This window comes from Gigantopelta aegis, chromosome 10 (assembly GCF_016097555.1).
Source record: "Gigantopelta aegis isolate Gae_Host chromosome 10, Gae_host_genome, whole genome shotgun sequence".
Lineage (NCBI taxonomy): Eukaryota > Metazoa > Mollusca > Gastropoda > Neomphalida > Peltospiridae > Gigantopelta > Gigantopelta aegis.
This window is the reverse complement of record NC_054708.1, coordinates 71,651,022-71,674,227: the sequence shown is the minus strand read 5'-3', so window position 1 is coordinate 71,674,227 and position 23,206 is coordinate 71,651,022. Positions and strand designations below refer to the sequence as shown.

The 23,206-nt window shown below is 34.6% G+C and overlaps 1 protein-coding gene across 2 annotated transcripts in view; it reads right to left on the bottom strand.

The window, feature by feature from the left end:
• Positions 1–2,577: 2,577 nt before the first annotated feature.
• Positions 2,578–23,206, bottom strand: part of LOC121383276 (galactocerebrosidase-like) — a 37,676-nt gene continuing 17,047 nt past the window's right edge. Inside the window, exons 11-18 of one of the 2 annotated variants that reach the window (XM_041513195.1) lie at positions 23,061–23,200; positions 22,097–22,186; positions 18,615–18,704; positions 13,049–13,190; positions 10,647–10,824; positions 8,729–8,898; positions 5,929–6,005; positions 2,578–3,576 (exon numbers count right to left, since the gene is read on the bottom strand). In XM_041513195.1, coding sequence (XP_041369129.1) covers positions 3,370–3,576; positions 5,929–6,005; positions 8,729–8,898; positions 10,647–10,824; positions 13,049–13,190; positions 18,615–18,704; positions 22,097–22,186; positions 23,061–23,200 — 1,094 coding nt within the window. In that variant the 3' untranslated portion in view covers positions 2,578–3,369. Of the gene's footprint in view, positions 3,577–5,928; positions 6,006–8,728; positions 8,899–10,646; positions 10,825–11,980; positions 12,159–13,048; positions 13,191–18,614; positions 18,705–22,096; positions 22,187–23,060; positions 23,201–23,206 lie in introns of both variants that reach the window. The other variant, XM_041513194.1, reaches the window with a different exon arrangement.

The following is a 23,206-nucleotide window of genomic DNA, read 5'->3' as shown; positions in this document are numbered from 1 at the left end:
CTCTTTTTATATGCACTTCACACAGACAGGAAAGCACATACCATGGCCTTTGACCAGTTGTGGTGCACTGGTTGAGAAAAAATGCAATCAACTGAATGGATCCTGCCCCCACCCCCTGAGCACAAAAAGATCCTTGCAAAATACAGCATCAGTACATACAAACAAGGTAGTCTGCAGTACAGATAAAAACCGAAGCAGTCGGAACGACCGGAAACGACCATGATTAATTAATTATAGATTAAGAGTTTGACAAAATAATACAGATGTGGGGGTTTAAATTGTTTATTCCGATCACACGGTTCCCAATATAAATTATTAAATAAATGTTAAGAAAATATAGAATTTTTTTCAAAATAACAATTTACAGCACAGTCTGGTCTAACAGCCAGAATCTATCTGTACAAAACAACCATCAGTCTATAACCGCCACTATGAGACACTTGATGCATTTCTCTATTTGACCTGCATGTAACAAACACCTGCTGAAAGTGTCCAGCAGCCATTATTTTTCAACCAAACTGAATGGTTGAACCTGTTGTAATGGCCATTATATACAGGTACCCTGACAAACAATTTTTTTTAAATACTGAATCTGTGGCAACAATATTGTTATACATTTAGCAAAGTTCCAGTCATCATAGAATCTTACTGTGACTTGCTGAGAATAAAATATTATCCATAATATACGATTTGGTTAAAAAGATAATTTATATAAAAATTATTATCATAACACATAAAAATATTAGATATTTAGTAAAGAAGATTAAATAATTGAATTATTAATAGCAGTTTGATCATATTTGCACCCTTATTCCATTGAGTATTGTTAGTAATTTTCTAGAGTACTTCAATAATCCATGGTGTCTGCCACCTGTAACAATAATCATTGAACAAAATTCCACAACTTTTGAACAAGTTTTCCATTTTCAAGGATTTGTCTGTGATCACCATCATAATGTTAAATGTTTTGATGCAAATGGCTCCTCTCTAGTTACTTTGAATGAGGAAACTAATTTTCATATTCCATGACTAACCATAGCCCAGATGAAATTTTCACAAATTTCCTGGCCTAAAACATGACGTATTGTAAATTCCAGAATTGTTCCATGACCTGTATGAAATCTGATACTGCTAGTAAGAATAAATATTTAAATTATGTTCTTGTTTTCTTCACATACATGTCATGCTCATTGGTAACAGTAATAACTGTTGTTATTTTTATGTTTGACAGTTTTACGTTGTACGTTACTCTTAAAAAAAAAAGACATATTATGTCAATGTTAGTTTTATTGTTAGTTTTATTTATTTTATAGAAACCTGGCAAAAGTAGTTATTATACATGTATAATTACAAACTTTCCGAATTTATACGATTTACTGTATTCTGATTGGCTGACGTCGCTAAAAAACCAAGCGTTATCCTTCCATAAACCTCATAAAAATACGTCATCACGGAAGACCAAGATCGATTGGAACTAGTTTTAGTTGGATGGGCCAGAAGCCCAATGACCCAGTTCGGTGATCGTTTTAAAAATAGAACAAGGAAGTGACCTGTTTTCTCGATTAAAAAAAAGAAGGGAAATTGGATGAGATATTCATGTTATAAAAAAAAAAAAATTACAATATATTTTTTATTTGTTTTTATTCTGTTAAAAAAAACCCCCAAAACATCCAATAGTATGTATACATGTATTCCTACGCTTATTTACAGAACATGGCTGACGGTAAGAACGAAAGAAATTATTTTTGAGTGTTTTAAGGTACACTTCTTGTACTGTTTGTAATTATAAGAATTGTTTCTCATTTTTTAGGAATTTATCAATGTATAAAAGTCACAAATGTAGTATAAAATCGCTTCGCTACGCTACGCGATTTTATACCATTTGTGACTTTTATACATCGATAAATTCCTAAAAAATGAGAAACAATTCTTATATAATAACTACTTTTGCCAGGTTTCTTGTGTAGCCGTTATATACAATTTGACTGTATAATATACATTTAAGATAGTCACTGTGGAAAATGTTATTAAGAAGTGCAGCCTTCCATTAAATAAGAGAAAGACACTGTGACACATCAAGTCATTGGTACAATGTTCATTATCACTGTTACATGTGCTATGCAGTTCGTTGGCAGACTTTTTCTGATATAATATGTCCAGATCCAGCCATTGGTCGGTCTTCTTTTACATTTTTAAGTGGATTGTCTGACACTTGGTACTAGAGCAGTTGCAGTCTATGGCAGTTTTCACAACCCAATAGATTTGATTACATTAAAAATAATAATAATAAAATTTAAACATTAAAAATTTCAAAATAAATATTTTTAAATGCGTTTATTTTTTATAATTATATATAATTTTTTAATTTTAAAATTGAATATTGTGAATTATCTCCTCTTGGTTTTGATAGGATTGTTCTAAAATTTGATTCAGGGAACAAAACAGCCTCAGTGGTGTCATGGTTGAGCCATCGGACATAAAGCTGGCAGGTACTGGGGTTTGCAGCCAGGTACCGGCTCCCACCCAGAGCCAGTTTTAACGACTCGATGGGTAGGTGTAAGACCACTACACCCTCTACTTGCTCACTAACCACTAACAACTAACCCACTGTCCTGGACAAACATCCCAGATAGCTGAGATTGTGCCCAGGACAGCGTGCTTGAACCTTAATTGGATATAAGCATGAAAATAAGTTGAAATGATTCAGGGATTCTTTTGTACAATTTCCACATGGTAATTGAGATTGTTTTAATACCTTCAAGAACTATAATACATCACATATCATTTATATTGTAATTCTATTTCTAGATATATTTTGGATAGATAACAATAATAGATGATTATCAGTTCACTGGAATGTAGTATTGCTGTCTGCTAAAATAGAATACATAATGAACAATACATTTTTATTCACATTATGAAATTCAGACAGTATCTGAATTTCAAAATGAGGCAAGCAAAATATTTAATTCTGTTTTTGACATCACATTTTACTGTTGGCAATGTGAATTAAAATATTAGTTATAATAACTGTGTCAATTTGTTAATATAATACAGATTTTCATATTTGATTAAACCCTATATTTTTAAATTTTCATTCCCTATTTATTCAATTTGTTTAGCAAAAAATACACCTTTGACATATATTTTGCACATTATTGATGTGATTTTAGCTAGAACTTAAATTAATGAAATGCATGTCATTACTAAATGTCATATATTGCCAATAAATTAATTTATACAGGACATCAGTCATAAAAATAAAATTGTTAACTCTAGTATCGTCATACTACTGTGTGATAGATCATCATAAAAATGCACACATACATGTACACACAATACAAACATACTGAAGCATATAACAAATGATTAGCCATGCTTTGGTACAAAACGTAGAATGTTGTTTCTATTAAAATTGTTCGCTTGATGGCTAGAAGCATTTTTGATCAAAAAGTTATCGAAGTCAGCAATGCCCCAGGAGTCGGTACCAAGGCCAACAAATCCATTCTTCGGCTTCTTAGGCACATCGACTTTGAATATCTGTTGACCATTAATGGAACCTGTTACTTTCCCCATCTGAAAAGAAGAGATTAAGTTTACTTGTAAGTTAATACTGGTGCAAAACTTACTTCTAAATCAAAATGCAAAGACTGATGTGATGTGAGGTTAATAACCCTCATTATTATACTATAAGCCCCATATTCTACTAATTCTGATGTGATGTGAGGTTAATAACCCTCATTATTATACTATAAGCCCCATATTCTACTAATTCTGATGTCACGTGGAGTTAATAACCCTCATTAATATACTATAAGCCCCATATTCTACTAATTCTGATGTCACGTGGAGTTAATAACCCTCATTATTATACTATAAGCCCCATATTCTACTAATTCTGATGTCACGTGGAGTTAATAACCCTCATTATTATACTATAAGCCCCATATTCTACTAATTCTGATGTCACGTGGAGTTAATAACCCTCATTATTATACTATAAGTCCCATATTCTACTAATTCTGATGTCACATGAGGTTAATAACCCTCATTATTATACTATAAGCCCCATATTCTACTAATTCTGATGTCACGTGAGGTTAATAACCCTCATTATTATACTATAAGCCCCATATTCTACTAATTCTGATGTGTGGTTAATAACTTCAGATGTACTTTCCAGAGGTTTAACAATGAAATAATAAGATGTACTTTCCAGAGATTTAACACAGTTAAATAACAAGATGTACTTTCCAGAGATTTAACACAGTTAAATAGCAAGATGTACTTTCCAGAGGTTTAACACAGTTAAATAGCAAGACGTACTTTCCAGAGGTTTAACATAGTTAAATAGCAAGATGTACTTTCCAGAGGTTTAACACAGTTAAATAACAAGATGTATACGTGTACATAAAGTCCAGAGGTTTCACACGTAACAAGATGATCGTCCCAGAAGTTTAACACAATGAAATAAAGTTTTAAAAACATACATATATTGCCCAAAAGTTGCACTGAGGAAATTCAAAAACCAGTTATGATCAAAGGAATGGTTACAAACCTCAGCAGTGATGTAATATGGACAGAGAGAACACAGAATGGTTACAAACCTCAGCAGTGATGTAATATGGACAGAGAGAACACAGAATGGTTACAGACCTAAAAGGTGATGTAATATGGACAGAGAGAACACAGAATGGTTACAAACCTCAGCGGTGATATAATATGGACAGAGAGAACACAGAATGGTTACAGACCTCAACGGTGATGTAATATGGACAGAGAGAACACAGAATGGTTACAGACCTCAGCGGTGATGTAATATGGGCAGAGAGAACACAGAATGGTTACAGACCTCAGCGGTGATGTAATATGGGCAGAGAGAACACAGAATGGTTACAGACCTCAACAGTGATGTAATATGGACAGAGAGAACACAGAATGGTTACAGATCTCAACAGTGATGTAATATGGACAGAGAGAACACAGAATGGTTACAGATCTCAACAGTGATGTAATATGGACAGAGAGAACACAGAATGGTTACAGATCTCAACAGTGATGTAATATGGACAGAGAGAACACAGAATGGTTACAGATCTCAGCAGTGATGTAATATGGACAGAGAGAACACAGAATGGTTACAAACCTAAGCAGTGTTGTAATATGGACAGAGAGAACACAGAATGGTTACAGATCTCAACAGTGATGTAATATGGACAGAGAGAACACAGAATGGTTACAGATCTCAACAGTGATGTAATATGGACAGAGAGAACACAGAATGGTTACAGATCTCAACAGTGATGTAATATGGGCAGAGAGAACACAGAATGGTTACAGATCTCAGCAGTGATGTAATATGGACAGAGAGAACACAGAATGGTTACAGATCTCAACAGTGATGTAATATGGACAGAACACAGAATGGTTACAAACCTAAGCAGTGTTGTAATATGGACAGAGAGAACAGAATGGTTACAAACCTCAGCAGTGATGTAATATGGACAGAGAGAACACAGAATGGTTACAGATCTAAACAGTGATGTAATATGGACAGAGAGAACACAGAATGGTTACAGCTCTAAACAGTGATGTAATATGGACAGAGAGAACACAGAATGGTTACAAACCTCAGCAGTGATGTAATATGGACAGAGAGAACACAGAATGGTTACAAACCTCAGCAGTGATGTAATATGGACAGAGAGAACACAGAATGGTTACAGATCTAAACAGTGATGTAATATGGACAGAGAGAACACAGAATGGTTACAAACCTCAGCAGTGATGTAATATGGACAGAGAGAACACAGAATGGTTACAAACCTCAGCAATGATATAAGATAAACAGTGAGAACACTGAATGATTGCAAACCTAAACATTAACATAAAATGAATAGTGAGAATGTTCACAGAATGGTTACAAACCTCAATGAGAAGTGATACTTTGTTCCAGCCCTTCTGGACTTGAGGAATATTGCCCTTGATGATAGTCTGTGTTTGAGCTGAAAGCAGAAAAAAACCCTACCCACTATAGACTTGTCAGTCAATGTGATATTAATTACTTCGGTCCATGAAACCTGATGCTGACCTCACTGATGGTCAATAAGTGATAAATACATTTTTATAATGTAACAAACAATAAATACAATACAGTGCTTGTCATAAAAGACAAAGTAATTCCTACATGTATTTGCAAGATGTGCTGAAATTTCTTGAATATTTATAAATGGCTTCATACATAAACAGTAGAACTACTTCGACCATATGTGACATCTACCAAAAAGAGTACAGATGAGGCATGACTTCAATCATAGTAAATATCCTTTAAAATGGCATCACATGGGATTTCAGTGTGGCACATGTGGGGCACCTGCTGATTGAAAATAATATCAACATATAAGTGTTTTAGATATTACATTAAAAGGAAAAGCATTTTTTTGTTAATTGTTATTTGTTCATTATCTTTCCTGATGAATTAATAGTTTGGCTATGTATTAATTTCCTGGAATACTATCATAAACCTCTTAACACTCCGACTCTTTTAGAAATAGAGACAACCCTCATTTGAGGATTCCTGTCATCAGATATATTTTGAGCCATAATTTGTTGTCATCACACTGCTCTGACCACTGGCTAACAAGAAATGACCAAATAATATTATGCTATTTTTCCTCATCTGTAACCTTTTTCGCAGACATGGTCACATATGGTAATAATTATTGCAAAACAACAGAACGAATCTAATACAATGATTAACTAACTACAGTAAAAACCCAGGGCATAAAATTTGAATTTTTCAGACAACCAATATGTCGTTTGTGTGGTTTTAGTTTTTACACGAACAATTTTCTTCAGTAGTTCAGATACAAATGAAAAGGTTAACGGGCAACAATATTCTAACTAGAATCTAAGATGATCGATTTTCGTAGCTTTTCTTCTATCATAAATACAAAAATACAGTTTTTGTGTGCTAGGACCAACTTAAAAGCTACCAGGCGAAAATAAAAATTAGGTTTGTTTGTCCTAACCCGACCGACCCATGAAAATCGACCTGTGTCAAAATCTTTTTCTACCTCTTTTGGGGAAGAATTTTTGTTGTTGTTAATATTTAACTAATTTTAATGTAGGCTTGAACAAGTATAATATTGATCAGTAGATGATATTTGTTAAACATTTTAAAACGTCGATATAATTTAATAAACATTTATTAACATCAGTTTGGATTCGTTGGAAATTCGAAATTCTGTAAAATGCTATTCATAGTAACGAGAACACGATTTTCCTGCGACGGTGGCATGAGATCTCGCGCCCCGCTTTGTATGTTCGTAATACAAGGTACATACTCTTGCGACAGGCAAAATGGCCTTTAAACTAAATCAATCTAATGGTAGCAGTATATAATATAATATTGTAAGAAACTACCCATAACGGTTCTATAACGTACTTCAAACACCGAATATCGTGACGTCAGGACTGAGAATTTCAGCAAACTTTTGTAAACTGTAAATATGTCGATGGCGTGCTAACACAGGTAGCATTTTATAGCGAAAGTAGACGGTGGTCATGAAGGAAATAGCTGGACACGTTGAATGATGGAGAAAAAGCTGGTTAGAACATTACCATCAAGCACATATGACGTACACTAAGGTCAGTTTTCCAAAATGATGATATTAGCCAACACACGTTTGTTTGGATTTTCTGATGAGTGATTAAAGCTTTTATACAAACGATTCGTCTATGTTGATATTCAATTGTTTTTGCACAACCTACAGACAAACGATAAAACTGTTAGTGCCAAATTTTATATACTGCAATTTATTTTTCTTCCACCTGCTAACCGAAATTTGAAATAATTAAGTCCTAGGAAATCCCGAATGATTTTATGCATGTAGTATTTTACATTTAAAACATGTTTGAGGTAAGATATTGTTTGAAAAATCAAGAAAAAAGTAGGATACATGTTTATTTTGTTGGGGAAGGGGGAGACGGAACTCTTGCTATGGCTGAAACTCAGGACAGTCCCTTTAATTTCCGAACAGCATAATATGATTTTGTGCACATAGCAAAATGCTCAAAAGGGAACATGCAATTATAATACTAATTTTTTCGAGACTTCTAAACAAAGGTCAGATTTTATTTATTTTTTTGTATTACCACGGTGCAGACTTTGTATCGATTGCGATGCCGATTTCAAACGGTTACATTGTATCTTTCTCACACCGGCAATGTAGGCTTATTTTCTTCCAAAAACAGTGATATTTTTTAAATACATTTTATGACGAACGATTACAGCTTTTGCACAAACGATCCATCGTTTATGTTGATATTGGTTTTGCATAACCGACAGATGAACGACAAAATCGTTCGTGCCAAATTTTATGCCCTGAAAACCCCTCTAAACCGGACACCCATGGGACCAAGTAAAATGTCCAGTTTTAAGCTATATCCAGTTTAGAGAGGTTAAGTTCTGTACTGATTAATAAAAAGGACCGTGAAAAACATCCGGTATTGTGGGAATTCCGGTTTACAGAGTGTCCAGTTTTAAGAGGTTTCACTGATCATAATTTTAACCCATGCTTGTTAGATAACACTTTTACTATCAATCAAACAATTTTCTAATAACTGTAGTCTTGTATGAAAATAACAAAAAATTACTCCTTTGAGATTTTCAGAATAAAACTAAATATGAAATGGTGGATGTTTTTGTAATGTCAGTCTGACTCACCCAAATCATTTGCCAATACATAAATCTGCTTATTGGGGTATATAAAGAAGAATATTCCTTTAGTCTTGAATGTGTAACACCCTCCCTGATCAATCCTCGCAGCAAGGAATACACCATCGGACGCATTTACTGGACCAAGTCTCATCTCAGCTTCAACGTAAATATCGGACCTGTTAAAATAAAAACAAGTTAGTTTTGTTTAATGACACCACTAGAGCATATTGATTTATTAATCATCGACTACTGGATGTCAAACATTTGATCATTTTGACATATACCAAATTAATGTAGACCTAGAGAGGAAACCTGCAAAACTGTTCCATTATAAGTAGCAAGGGATCTTTTATTTGCACTATCCCATAGACAGGATAATTTCCATTTTAGGAATTTAACATGTTTTTAACATAATTCTCACTACATGTTACATACAACTCAGTAAAAATTTACAGTTGATCAACAGAAAATTAATATCCCTAGATTTGTGCTCCATAATTTACTGACTGATATTCACCAACACAAACTATTTACATCATTCAAAATGTTTTGAACAATTTTGTAGCAATATATACATTTAACACAGATAATGCACAATTCCACATCAAGTAAACAGAAACTGTTATAAAATAATAAATTAATACTTTATTCTAGATGAAAAAAAAACCCAAATCAAAACCAGTGGCGGAATTTTTATATTTTTTATAATTTATCATGATGTAAACATTTCTTCAACAGCATAAAAATGCCCCCAACCCATATCCCAACCTCCCCTCCCCCCCCCAAAAAACAACAACAACAACAACAACAAACAACAACCCCAAAACCCATCTAGAATGATGCTCATAACATACAACAAGGGAAGGAATATTTGTTTAACAACACCTCAGCACGTTTTGAATTATGGCTGTTTGGTATCTAACACAACCCCTGCAATTAAGAAAATGTCAACGGCAACACACAAAACTGAATATACATGTAGTCCAAGGCAAAAAGGGACATGAAGAATAAAAAGATCCACATCAATCTTCATGGCATTGTTGATTACCGTGGGCAATTGGATATTTCAACAGGTGAGAGAGAAAGAGGAAACCCACTGTCACCACATGGGCTATTCCACTCTACTGATGAAGCTGAATGGAATAATTTATGTAATGCATTTTCCCTTAGGACAGTACATATCATGGCTTTTGGTGCACCAGTCGATGGGTACTGGTTGGAACAGGAAAAAATCAATTCCATCAAGAGCAATCAATTCATTTGACCTGACATGAGAACTCTACCACTGAATTCAATCCCACCCAAAGTTAAAAAAAAAGAAAAAAAAGAAAAAAAGAAGCCAAGCCTAAATTCTACCTGGTGAAACAAATAATAATAATTATTATTATTATAATAATATAAAACAAACAGAAGCACAAGGAATATTTGATTTGTAAAATAACATAAAATTACCATTTCTAAATGTTATTTCTTTTAAACTAAACAATTCTCAGTAATATATATTTTTTTAATTAAAATTCTAAACAAAGAGCTTTAAAAAATACTTTCTGCCTGTAGTTTTAAGACACCAATATCCAATAAGACAACCCACAAACTAGATTAAGATATACATGCAATTTAACAACAAATTAATAGTTTTAAACTGTGAACATTGTATTTATGTTGAACTTTCTTAACAGTGTGAAAACAGTGTATGATAAGCATGGGCTTTTGATTCCTGCCGTTTCCACATGCATGTACATGTACAATATACAACAATAACATGCAAGCATTTCCTTTTACCACATCCAGATTAATCTCAAAACATCCAAAGCTGCATAACAGTATATTTATGTAATTGAATATTACATATGAGGATTTCACAATATATGGTACTCAAGGACCAATCACAAATGCTGACACACAGACAAGGAAATGCACCCACCAATGATAGTCTCCCATAACAGTTATTGGGAAGTCTAGGTTGATGGGACACCAGGAGATGGTTGGGTTCAGTACGACCTGGCGCATCACGTACGAGTGGCTTTCGTCGGACGTGCGCCGTGTTTCAAAACAGCCCACCTGTTGGGCAAAGTTGAAAGGCTCTTGGTATTCTAGGTAATCTGGCAAAGACACAGTAGAGAAGACAAATTAGTGAGGGTATTTGGCCAATGTAGAGAGGAGAGGGACATGTGGAACAAAGAACACTAAACACCCTGAATACCCTTAGAGCATCTGTAATAAAAAAACAAACATCAGAGGAGTCTTTATTTTAACTTGATTTTCATGCTTATATCCAATTAAGCTTCACAAAGGCTGTCCTGAATAGGGCACAACACTTCAGCTATCTAGGCGATCTTTTTTAGTAAGAGAGAGCATAGGCATCGAAAACTGGGGGGGAGGGGGGGAGGAGACAGGGGTCACTGCCCCCCCAACTGAAACTCTGAGGGGCCACAATATGCACTCGCATTTAATAAGTGGACACCCACCCACCCATTGATGCCGTTTTCCGGCGCCTATGGAGAGTTTGATGTGTTGCAGTGCAGGACTTTAGATCTCACTAACTTGGGCACAACAGGGACTGTTGTTTTTTTCCGAGCACAGGAAGGTCATTTGAGTTTAGTAGTCATTAAAGGTGATGAAGAGTTGTTAATTTTCAGAAATTCATTTCAAGTTGTTTTAATCTAATTATACTTAACATTTCAGTGGTTTGAGATGAAATATTTTTGAGGTCAGCATGTTTGTACTTAATTTGGCGTGATTCTTTTGGGCACAATGTTTATCATCTTGACTTTGATGTAATGTAAAGCCCTGCAGTGTTCAACAAATGTTTGAGAGTGTCATTATCCCTCACAGAAGTGTTCAAATTGACTTCTGCCCAATGTATAATAGCAATACAGTTGATAATTTTCACTAGCCCAGACGTAAAATTCACTAACCGGGACGAACACCAGTGGATTTGTCAAACCCTGTGTAGTGTCCTTAAACCTCCCCAGAGATGTTAAACTCCACTTTGGGTGGGAGCATGTAGGCCTACTGGGAATTGCTGGCAATGAAATTAATTTTCAACACTATAAAAATGGTCTTTAAAACTGAAAGGGTTAATAGCCTCTGCCAAAGACTAATATGTGGCTCTTGACGATGGCACTAAAAAGAGCTTTTATGGAACAAATTTGGTCAAGGATTATAAAAACTGTTTGATTTCGGTACAATTTCTCATCATTCCTTGTGCATCTGTTCACTGGACCCATACGGGATGTATGGGGCTTACTGTCTTACCACTTGTGGTTTCCAATCACATTAATTGTAACATTCAAGTTCTCGGCCTTGCACCATGCCACCGGGTGGTGCTGCATCGTCTGACGCATCACCCCCCGGTGAGCATCGCCTACATCGACCACCTCATACACACCAAGCTGCTGGGCAAAATTGCTGGGTTCCATGTTACTACGATAAGCTGCAAATGATAAGAGAATTATAACAACATATTAAACTAATCACAGAAAGTAATCTCTCTTTCAAGGCATATAAAGAACAAAAAAAAAGAGAAATGTTTTTTGTACCGACACACTCAACACATTTAAATCTTGGTCATATGGCATCTGATGTAAGAACCACAAAGATAATTAGAGAGGAAACCTGCTGCCATCACTCCATGAGCTACTCTTTTTTAATTAGCAAGAAGTGATCTTTTATATGCACTATCCCATTATCATGCTTATATCCAATTAAGGTTCAAGCATGCTGTCCTGGGCACACACCTCAGCTATCTGGGCTGTCTGTCCAGGACAGAGGGTTAGTGGTTAGTGAGAGAGAAGTCGGTGTAGTGTACACAAAGTTAAATTGTTTATTACTCACCTGGTGAATATCTAAGTGTCGTCAAAATATGGTATGCACCAAGTGTGTATTGAAGTTATATATACTGATGGAAAGAAATAAAGGATCACATAAATAGCAACAAGAAATAATGACTACATCAAAAATCAACTGATATTGTCAGAAGTTGACTGGGAACATATAGGCAGCACATTCAACACTACAGACATTCAGTACCACATTACAACTTGGTATGAAATACAGACATTACTACGCTAGTAGTGAATTAAATATGGTCTACAATTTGATGTTTTTCCTTATTTCTTTCCATCAGTATACATTATCTGAGAGGTCATATAATTTTTGCAAGAGATGCCATCTAAAAAATTTTTTAAATTAGCCACCTTCCAGTAATTTTGAAACATTCCACAAAACTGAAAATTGGCTCAAACAAAATTCCGTCCAATGTGATAAGAACCTTGACTAATATATATTTCAATCTGTTGATTTTCAAACCACAAAGTAACTCACTGTTGAAATCGTCAAAGTAGTAGTCTGGGAAAGGCTTTGATACAGGTGGGCTGGGGTAACTTCCCTTCTGACCGACATTCAGTGTGGTAAATGTATACACCTCATCGAGGCCCATGGACAGTTTGAAAAGCCCATTGGTCACCTGTAGAGAGAAGAAAACTTTACATTTCAATCACACATGTACACATTAAAAAAAAGTTAAAGTTTGTTTTGTTTAACGACACCACTAAAGAACATTGATTTATTAATCATCAGCTATTGAATCAAACATTTGGTAATTATGAGAGGAAACATGAACTCTTAACAGGAATGCAGGGCATAAAATTTGGCACGAACGATTTTGTCGTTTGTCTGTCGGTTATGCAAAACCAATATCGACACAAACGACGGATCGTTCATGCAAAAACTATAATCGCTCGTCATAAAATGTTAACCGACTTGTTTTGGCTAATATAACTATTTTTTGAATAAAATAATAAGAGAACGGGCCTAGCATTGCAGGTGTGAGAACAAAAACAATGTATCCGACTGAACTCGACATTGCGGTCAATTACAAAGTCGGCACCGTCATAAGAAGTATCAATAACATTTAGTAACATAGTCGCACGTTACGCTGAAACTGAGCTCATAAAAGGAGCATTGAACAGTGGTTTGAGATACATTGCTGATATATATTTTTTTAAAGGTATGTAATAAATACAGAACCTCACATACCTTATTTTCGCTTCCTATTTATTGCACACGTTTATTGTGAGCAAGAACATACCATAATATTGTTGCGCACAATAAACTCGTGCAATAAATAGGAAGCGAAAAAAACTTATGTGAAGTTCTGTATATGGATTTACTTTTTGACACCTGTGTGGTTACGTTGAAATATATGCATTAATTCTGAAACATGTATTGTAATGAAAACAAGTACAACCCTTGCTAAATCATTTTATTAAAATATGACATACACAGCGAAGAAAATAGTATGTTTAATAAGGGACTTTAAAATAACGAAATGGAAATTAGAACATGATGACACACTGAGTTGCAGCATCGATTGGATCGATCGAGGATTCGCAGAACTTCGGGTCTTTCCATTCGCACCCGGAAGCTCAAAGCTTCTGGGAAATCCCCGTTTCATTCAGACTATTGTTTGGCGCCAACAAGTACTCCCCTGCAACAGAACCGATGGGGTAGTGTGCTGAAATGTAAATGGCAGCTTTCAAGTTAGCATACCAAATAATAATAATAATTTAGTATTTATGATAAGAATTTGGAGAAAAGCTACGAAAATCGCCCATCTTAGATTCTCATTTGATTACCGTTGCCGGTTAACCTTTTCATTTGTATCTGAACCGCTGGAGAAAATCGTTCGTGCAAACACTAAAACCATTCAAAAAAAAAATCAAATTTTATGCCCTGGAATGTGTGAAGGAATTTTAGTTAGGGAGGTGCCCATCTAGACTGTGGCATGCAAAATTTATAGGGGGTTTGAGTCATGCTCCCTCCAGAAAATATATTGGGGAAAAAAAAGGAGAAAATTTACTTGTACTGGGGGTGTTGGGTATTTGAGCCCTGAAACCCACAACTGCACATGCACCTGTTTAATGGTGTATTCAATTTCCTATCCGACAGTGATAGTGTTCCTAGCATGCCTCAATTCCCTCTGAAGTAAATGATGCATGGTAAACCACCTGTGACTTACTGTAACTGGTTGTCTCTGTTCTAACATATTTTCTCTTAAGTAAATGATGCATGGTAAACCACCTGTGACTTACTGCGTCTGGTTGTCTCTGTTCTAACAGATTCTCTCTGAAGTAAATGATGCATGGTAAACCACCTGTGACTTACTGTAACTGGTTGTCTCTGTTCTAACATATTTTCTCTTAAGTAAATGATGCATGGTAAACCACCTGTGACCTGCGTCTGGTTGTCTCTGTTCTAACTTCTCTCTGAAGTAAATGATGCTGGTAAACTGACTTACTGTTGTTGTCTCTGTTCTAACAGATTCTCTCTGAAGTAAATGATGCATGGTAAACCACCTGTGACTTACTGTAACTGGTTGTCTCTGTTCTAACATATTTTCTCTTAAGTAAATGATGCATGGTAAATCACCTGTGACTTACTGCGTCTGGTTGTCTCTGTTCTAACAGATTCTCTCTGAAGTAAATGATGCATGGTAAACCACCTGTGACTTACTGTGACTGGTTTTCTCTGTTCTAACAGATTCTCTCTGAAGTAAATGATGCATGGTAAACCCAGACCTGTCAACCTTTAGTCAAGAGAAAGCAGGAGGTGTGTGTTGAAAAAGCAGGAGATTTTGTCAAAACGCAGGAGATTTTTTAAATTCACACAATTTAACCCAAAATCGCAAGATTTAAAAAAAATATTATTACAATAAGTTATATGAATACTTTATAATGTCATATATACTTCTTAACCTTAGATCTTGGCATTAAAAAAAATATATATATATATTATTTTTTTTTTTTTTTTTTTTTTTTTTAAGTTTAAATATTATTATGATTTAATACATATTAAAAAAATATATATATATTTTATCCAAAAATGTTAAGAACATGAACAAGAAATAAAAAATTTAATTAGTACATTTACGGTATTACACTTACAGCCTTACAGTTACAGGTTGCGTTACATTATCATTTGTGGTTAGTGTACCTAAGTACCAAAGACAAATTTATATAAATCTTATAAATTAATATTCAGTTTTTACTATAATGAGGAACGGTGGCATGGTACTTATTTAAAATCATTATAATGATGCAATAAACATTGTATTTTTATTAATCATAAGTAAAACCTCATTACGGACATCGTGTGAAATATACCGGAATTATATCCATTTCCGTGAGTAACTTTATGTCAATGTCAAACACAACATTTTTTAATTGTACAAAAATAATTTCTTGAAGTGTACCCTTATAACCAACATTTTACTGCACAAACATACAAAATTAACTGACACAAGTATGTTTATACAGCTAATGGGCGTCTTAGCTCAGAACAGGGGAGATAATAAAACAGGTGGCGCGTCACTCGTCAGGGTCCAACAAACTCGGACAATAGCTGTATTTTTTCATTGCTTTGTCATTCTTTGTTATACCATGATCATAAGGGACCAAAACTTTATCGGCTCTGTACAGGACGTTCCTATACAGCACGGTTCTGCACAGGACGGTCTATAGTATACGCTGCATGTAACGGTTACCAGTCGTTACCAGTTGACGTTTGTCTTTACGTGTACTGAGATATATGGTGTGTGTGTGTGGGGGGGGGGGGGGGGGGGGGAGTGATTGATAATAAAGAAAATATATGTATATTGTGGATAATAGTATTAAAAAAAATATATTGTGATGACGGCTCTGTACAGGACGTTCCTACACAGGGCGGTCTAGTATTTTATATACTTAGATATAGTGGAAAACACATAACAGTAAAGGGAATAAATATATATTTTGTATCGTTCCTACACAGGGCGGTCTAGTATTTTATATACTTAGATATGGTGGAAAACACATTAACAGTAAAGGGAATAAATATATATTTTGTATATAAAGAAAATATATGTATATTTTGGATAATACTCGGGGGAAAAAAGAATATATATTTAACGTGTGCGTGTGCCAGTATTAAAAAAATATATATAGTGATGACGGCTCTGTACAGGACGTTCCTTAACATTCAATGCGTGTCACATGACCTCACACGTGCCAGATCAACAAGGCCAAAGAATTTAATTTTTATGATTTTTAGGACCCCTGTTGTTAGAATTTGTTTTCAATTATTATATTCGATCTGCAAAAGGTATGATACATTTTTGTGCCTCTATTGTAGTGAATAGTATTCATAATCCATTCATAACAGTTGTAAATAATTTTGAGTATATAAATTTTGTTAATTTAGAATCAATTCATTAAAAAAATTATATTTTACAAACTATGCGCAGGTATGGACGTAATACCTATCGGTATTGACATCAAGTGTGAGCGATGTGTGTTGGTAAAACGCGGACCGAACCAGAACGCTTGACAAATTGAATTTTTCCTTTAAAAAATTTGAATAAATTAAGTGTTCGGCAACTGTGCATAATTAAGAAACATATATTTTTTTATGTACCGGTAGTTGTCTTAAAAATGGAACATAATGAACTGCACATACGCATTACGATACTTTTTGCAAACGCATGCGCCTGAACGCAGTTAGAAACGTCGCACTTTTTCCTGTTTACTGTAGGGTGTTTTACTTTTGTTTACTAGAATGGATTTGTTTTACATCCAAATTGTTGATTTTTTTTACGTTAAATGATTAAAATCTATTTTGTTTCACGTATCGTAGCTGAAAAATGTAGAATAATATTTCCGTAAATATCGTATTCGTGTTTTTGTTGTTAGGTGAACGCAGTTTGGGACTTCGATGGTATAACGTGTAGGTGTGTAGTATTAAAATATATATATATATATATATATATAGTGATGACGGCTCTATACAGGACGTGCCTACACAGGGCGGTCTAGTATTTTATATACTTAGATATGGTGGAAAAGACATTAACAGTAAAGGTAATAAATATATTATATTTTGTATAATACGCAATGCGTTCGTGTTGACACTATATAAAAACGTGTGCATGGGTACACTTTGCCGCATAAAAACTCAACTCTTTTTTTTTATGTCCTTTTCCCAGTTAGATAGACATTAAGAAAAATGCAACAAAACACATTCTGATATTTAAAATATTACTTTACTGTTAAAACAAACTGATACGTAATTTCAAGTCACTCAGTTGGTCGCTTATAACCTGAAGCCAGTCAGACAAACCAGGTTTTTGGGACCCTGTCGATCGTCGCGCCATCTGGAATAGAGTTATCTCCACCTGTTTCAGCTAAGACGCCCATTGGTCTCTTCGTTGTCTTGCTGTGACATGTGATTTTAACATGCATCGTGTGTATCGCTGTCAACTCGGAGTCTGGCAGTTCAGATTCGTCATAGTTGCATTATGTAATCCAGTGGGAAGACATTTTACAATTCAGAGGTGTTATTAGAACTAAATTGGATAGTTTTGTTTTTTCATATGGCAACACTGAATGTTAATACACAGCCTGTTGAATTAGCGGCAACACGCTTCGTAGCCATTACGATGACAACAAACATTATAATAACACGTCATTTTATAAACTCCATGTGCTTTTTTAACAATATAAATTCTCACTTCGGCAAAAGTTAAACAGTCGGGACAATTCGGCCTGTTACATTCTCAGAAACCGAAAGTAGTTGACATTTTTCGAATGAGAAAAAAAGGCAGAGTTACTTCCCTTCTATTATTTTGACAAAAGAGGATCGAAATTTTTTTATGCTTACAAAAATGTCATTTAACAGGAGAAACTGTCTCCCGCACAGGTGAAAGGAGATTTGATCAAATACCGAGAGACTCCCGCGGAATCCGGGAGGGTTGACAGGTCTGGGTGAAACACCTGTGACTTACTGTGACTGGTTTTCTCTGTTCTAACAGATTCTCTCTGAAGTAAATGATGCATGGTAAACCACTGTGACTTACTGCGACTGGTTTTCTCTGTTCAAACAGGCTTGTCTGTGTTCCATTGAATCCCAGTTTGCTGTACCACAAATATAACTCTTTAACTTTTGCCTACAACATTAAAGAAAACCATCCTTGCTATAACAACCATATGTATGGAAATTAATTAAACACCACCTATTTTGACCATGTGGCTTATACTCCGTAAGGAATTGTGAACATTTTGTGGATACAATACACTGAAATTAATGTTCTGTGTATACTGAGGTATTGAAAATTATTGACAGTAAATGAGACTGTCGTTACATTAAAACTTAAAGACAGGCACCATACATATGCATGAAAATTATTATCATTGAAAATGTATCATGGTAATTAACTATTATGGAGCTGGAATCACATTGATGTGCTTCTCATAAGTAATTTATTCATGCCATCTTGGTAAATATCCAGTAAATATAGAATACATAAAAACTCAATATCAGGTTTAAACGGGCAATTACTTCTAGACACCTTTTTGGCTGCAAAACAATTCATGTGGTGCTTAATTAATTTCCAGATGTACATTACATATATAACAGAGAAAATAAAATTCTGCAATGAAAACTGAGATAATAATGTTTTGTTTTTGAATCAAAATAAAATTGTTATTTTATGTATCTTATTACAGTAATATTAGTAATTTGTTTGTTATTTTATTTAAAAGATATTTTTCATATACAGTGGAACCTCGTTAGTCCGGACTCCATTACTCCGGAAACCTCACCTTACGGATGGTTTTATCACAAAACAAAACGACCACCCAGTAAAGTTATTAGTTAATCCGGATATTCAGCTTCCGGAACCGCCAATTAACTCTCACGGAATCGACAGAGATAAAATGGCTGCACGGGATTTCACACTGCAGTTTATTTAACCATTCACCTGTGTCTATTTAGTGTTAGTCAGATAGAGCACAAGTGTTCACAAGTGTTTGATGTTTTTTCAAATATAATTTCTATGATCTATGTTTTATTTTATGAAAAAAAAAAAAGAGTATTTTATTTTTAAAAGTGGGCAACTCTTGATCATACCCTATGGTATCCCATGACCTCGTTTTGTAACTACCCTCCTAACTTACCTGTATGATTTATTACTGAATACTGTTCATAATTGTTTTGGTGTCCAACTCAAGAGTATAGCCAGTCACCCAAAATAAAGACAAAGGAAACGTCTTTATATGTTATTGCTATCAAAACACTGGCTCGCGACTCTTTCACAAGTGGAACAATGCTCATTCAGTTTCACGCCGGTTTTGAGAGAGTTGTACTTCAGTGCTAGGGGCGGAGGGATGTATCATGTCGGCGCTAGTATTATATCAATAGATATAGCAGAAATGAATTATAATTTCGCCATTTTATATGTTTAAAATATAATCTGTAAATGTAAAAACTTTAAACTAATAATGATTGTATATAAGTGAGAAACAATATGCATTCCTCAACAACGTACCCACTTCGTGGAAATGAATTCAACCACGTGGCCTAGATTTACAACATTAACCGGTACAACTAATAAAATTTTAAACTTGTTGTCGCTAGTAATCAAACATTTAGTATCAACAATGTAACATGTCTTAAACAGTATTTCATTTTATTTAATCGCATTTTCTAACTTTAAGACAAGCACCTGGCAGTACACTACTGAATAGTAGACTGGCCTCACGGACATGCAAATAGCGCCTTATTCACACCACGAGACGGATCAACAGAACAAAACTGGTTGAAGAAATGTCTGGTTCTAAAAATCAAATGTGTCGTTTTTATTTTGTTTGTGAATCAAAAGAGATTAATCATCACGTACATTTCAGTAATCCGGAAATTCGTTATTCCGACGGGTTTTTTAATAACCATACTCTCCGGACTAACGAGGTTCCACTGTACATGGGTGTATTTTTATACCAGTTTTTAATGTAGGACACATGTTTACAGATAAACTGCAGTGGAATAACTTTGTATTTTCCTGCAATTTGGGGGACCAGAATGGTAAAAAATTACTAACAGAATAACAGGAAGTTATTTCCTTCATCAGAATGGCTGACTTTTTGGGGGGTTAAAAATAACAAGGAATTTTGAGTTGAGGCCATTTTGAATATTTTGCTTTACAGTAATTTCTGGTAATTAATTTAACCATTTTACTAACAATGAACAAATGAATTATTGGGATATCAGTGATAGAAATAAGCAGAATTTTTCACTAGTCCACTAGACAAATACATCTAGAAATCAATTTGTCTGTCAATATTTTCACTTGTCCACAATATATAGTTTGTTTAATTCAAGTACAAGGACGATGTTTTTCATTGCTTAAAATGAAACTTCATTGAACATTTTTGCTTGTCCACTGGACAACCACCAAGGTACATTTTGTTTGTCCGAGAAGATTTCACTTTTCAGGACAAACAGACAAGTGCTTATTTCGAACACTGGATATGAATCGATTTGCACTTTCAACACAAACTTTCGACAACAAGGCTCAATGACTGAGAATTCTAGTAATAAAAAAAAAAAAAAAAAACACCCAAAACAAAACAAATACATGAAAAAAAGCTTAATTGACTTTACAGAGTTTTTGAGGCAGCAGCGATGTTTTACTATTGTGGGTAGTACTAAATATACAGTGTGTAAACAAGATTCACTTGGGACCGATAAAATATGCCAGTTTAGACAGAGTTCATCCAGAGTTATGGTTCTTGTGATATATTGATCAGAAATTATCTAGTTGAATGTAAATAAAACGTCATATTAATCAAACGTTTGGACTATGTGCAAGACATCTGTAAAAGCAAGGCTAAGCAATGCTTGTTTTAGTAATGGGTATAAACCTGAAAGATATTTGCATCTGTAAGAAACCAATCTAACTCAAGATAAATAAAATACGACGAGTCGTCAGTAAAAAGCGGACTGGGACACAAGTTCGGTCCTGACTTTTGAAATTGGGATATTAACATTTGACTGTAATAAAAACATGTGTTCAAACCAGAACGCATTTAAAACAACAAGCAAAATAAATAACATTATTTTATTGATTAAAATCACACGAAACAGGGGTCTGAATTTATAGTTTTATTGTTTTAAAGAGATCAGTATGACACATACAAATAATAATCCGATTTATCTTGCTACAGGTGTGGTTCCTTGTTTATTAAGCTTTCAAAGAGGTGCGATTATTTCATAACACTTTGGTGCCCTAATTACATGGGAACTGCAGTCACTGTTTAAAAGGTGACCACTGGCAGACAGTAAAGGTAAGATCGCGTGCCGGTGTAGACAGAGCTAATTACTACATAAACCGTTCTTTTGTTCTTGAATTTGCATCCGAAGTTCGGAACAGACAGCATCCAGTGTAGACATAGTTTTATTCCCAATAAATTAACGGTAGCTGGACGGGACTTTAAAACTGTGCCAGTTTACACAGAATGCCAGTTTAGACAGATGCCGGGTTGGACAGTCTACTTTACTTACAAAGCTTCCTTTCAGCTGGATCTCAATGGTTGTCGCATTCACAGTGTATGGTGGAAGTGCTGGCCGAATACACACAGAATGGTCATGTGACTGAAAGAAACAAAACCACCAGCTATTAATGGTGAATTTGTTATAACACTAGGGAAATAAAGTACAAGTTTTCAACTAAAACAGTTTTAATAAATAAATGGCATTTGTAACAATAAAAGCTGTGAGAACTGTGTATCCTGTTAAAATGTAAAGAAAATTACTATAAATATTTAATTTCGTCACTGAATAGCGATCTGGAAGTAAAAATTCCCCGGGGGAATAATAACATGCTTAGCCAAAAAAGTTTAGCAATTTAGTAAATGTGCTTAAATAAAAGAAAACTTGCGACTTAAAACATGAAATCAGACACTGGATTTAATTGAGGTACTGTTTGTTAGTATAAGTAACAGGAGATTTTCAATACAAAATGAAATGTGTGACTGTCACTTCGTTAAATGGTGTTTGAGGGTCCATACACAAAAAATTATAAATTACCAAATGTTTGACATCCAATAGCTGATAATTAATAAATCAATGTGCTCTAGTGGTGTCTTTAAACAAAAACAAACTTTAACATTTTATGAGTGCAAGAAGGTCATTTTAGTTCTGTACTGTCATTAATAGCTGCTGTAGGGTTTTCAGAAATGTATTTCAAGTTATTTTAATCTAATTAAACTTAACATTTCAGTGGTTTTGAGGTGAAATATTTTGAAGTCAGCATGTCTCTACTTAATATGGGCATGATTATTTTAGGCACAATGTTTATCGCCTCGACTTTACTGCAATCTAAAGCCCTGGTAGCAAATGCCACTGGCATATGTCTCGTTAAGGAAAGGTCAATTGAAAATGACATGCCAATTACTTTTCTCAGTTCTCGATCTGCCACAATAAAAGAGATATGTAGGACACACCGGTAGAGGTAAGCAATTCATACCATGGTTTCAATGATGATGGTCAAGTCTTTGGAGTCGGGACTGACTAGAGAAACATAGCTTCCTCCGCTTTCCAGCTTACCAACACCAGCGCCATGTCGCAAGTACATCCAGCCAATCTGTGTGAACTGTGTGGTATGTGCTAAAA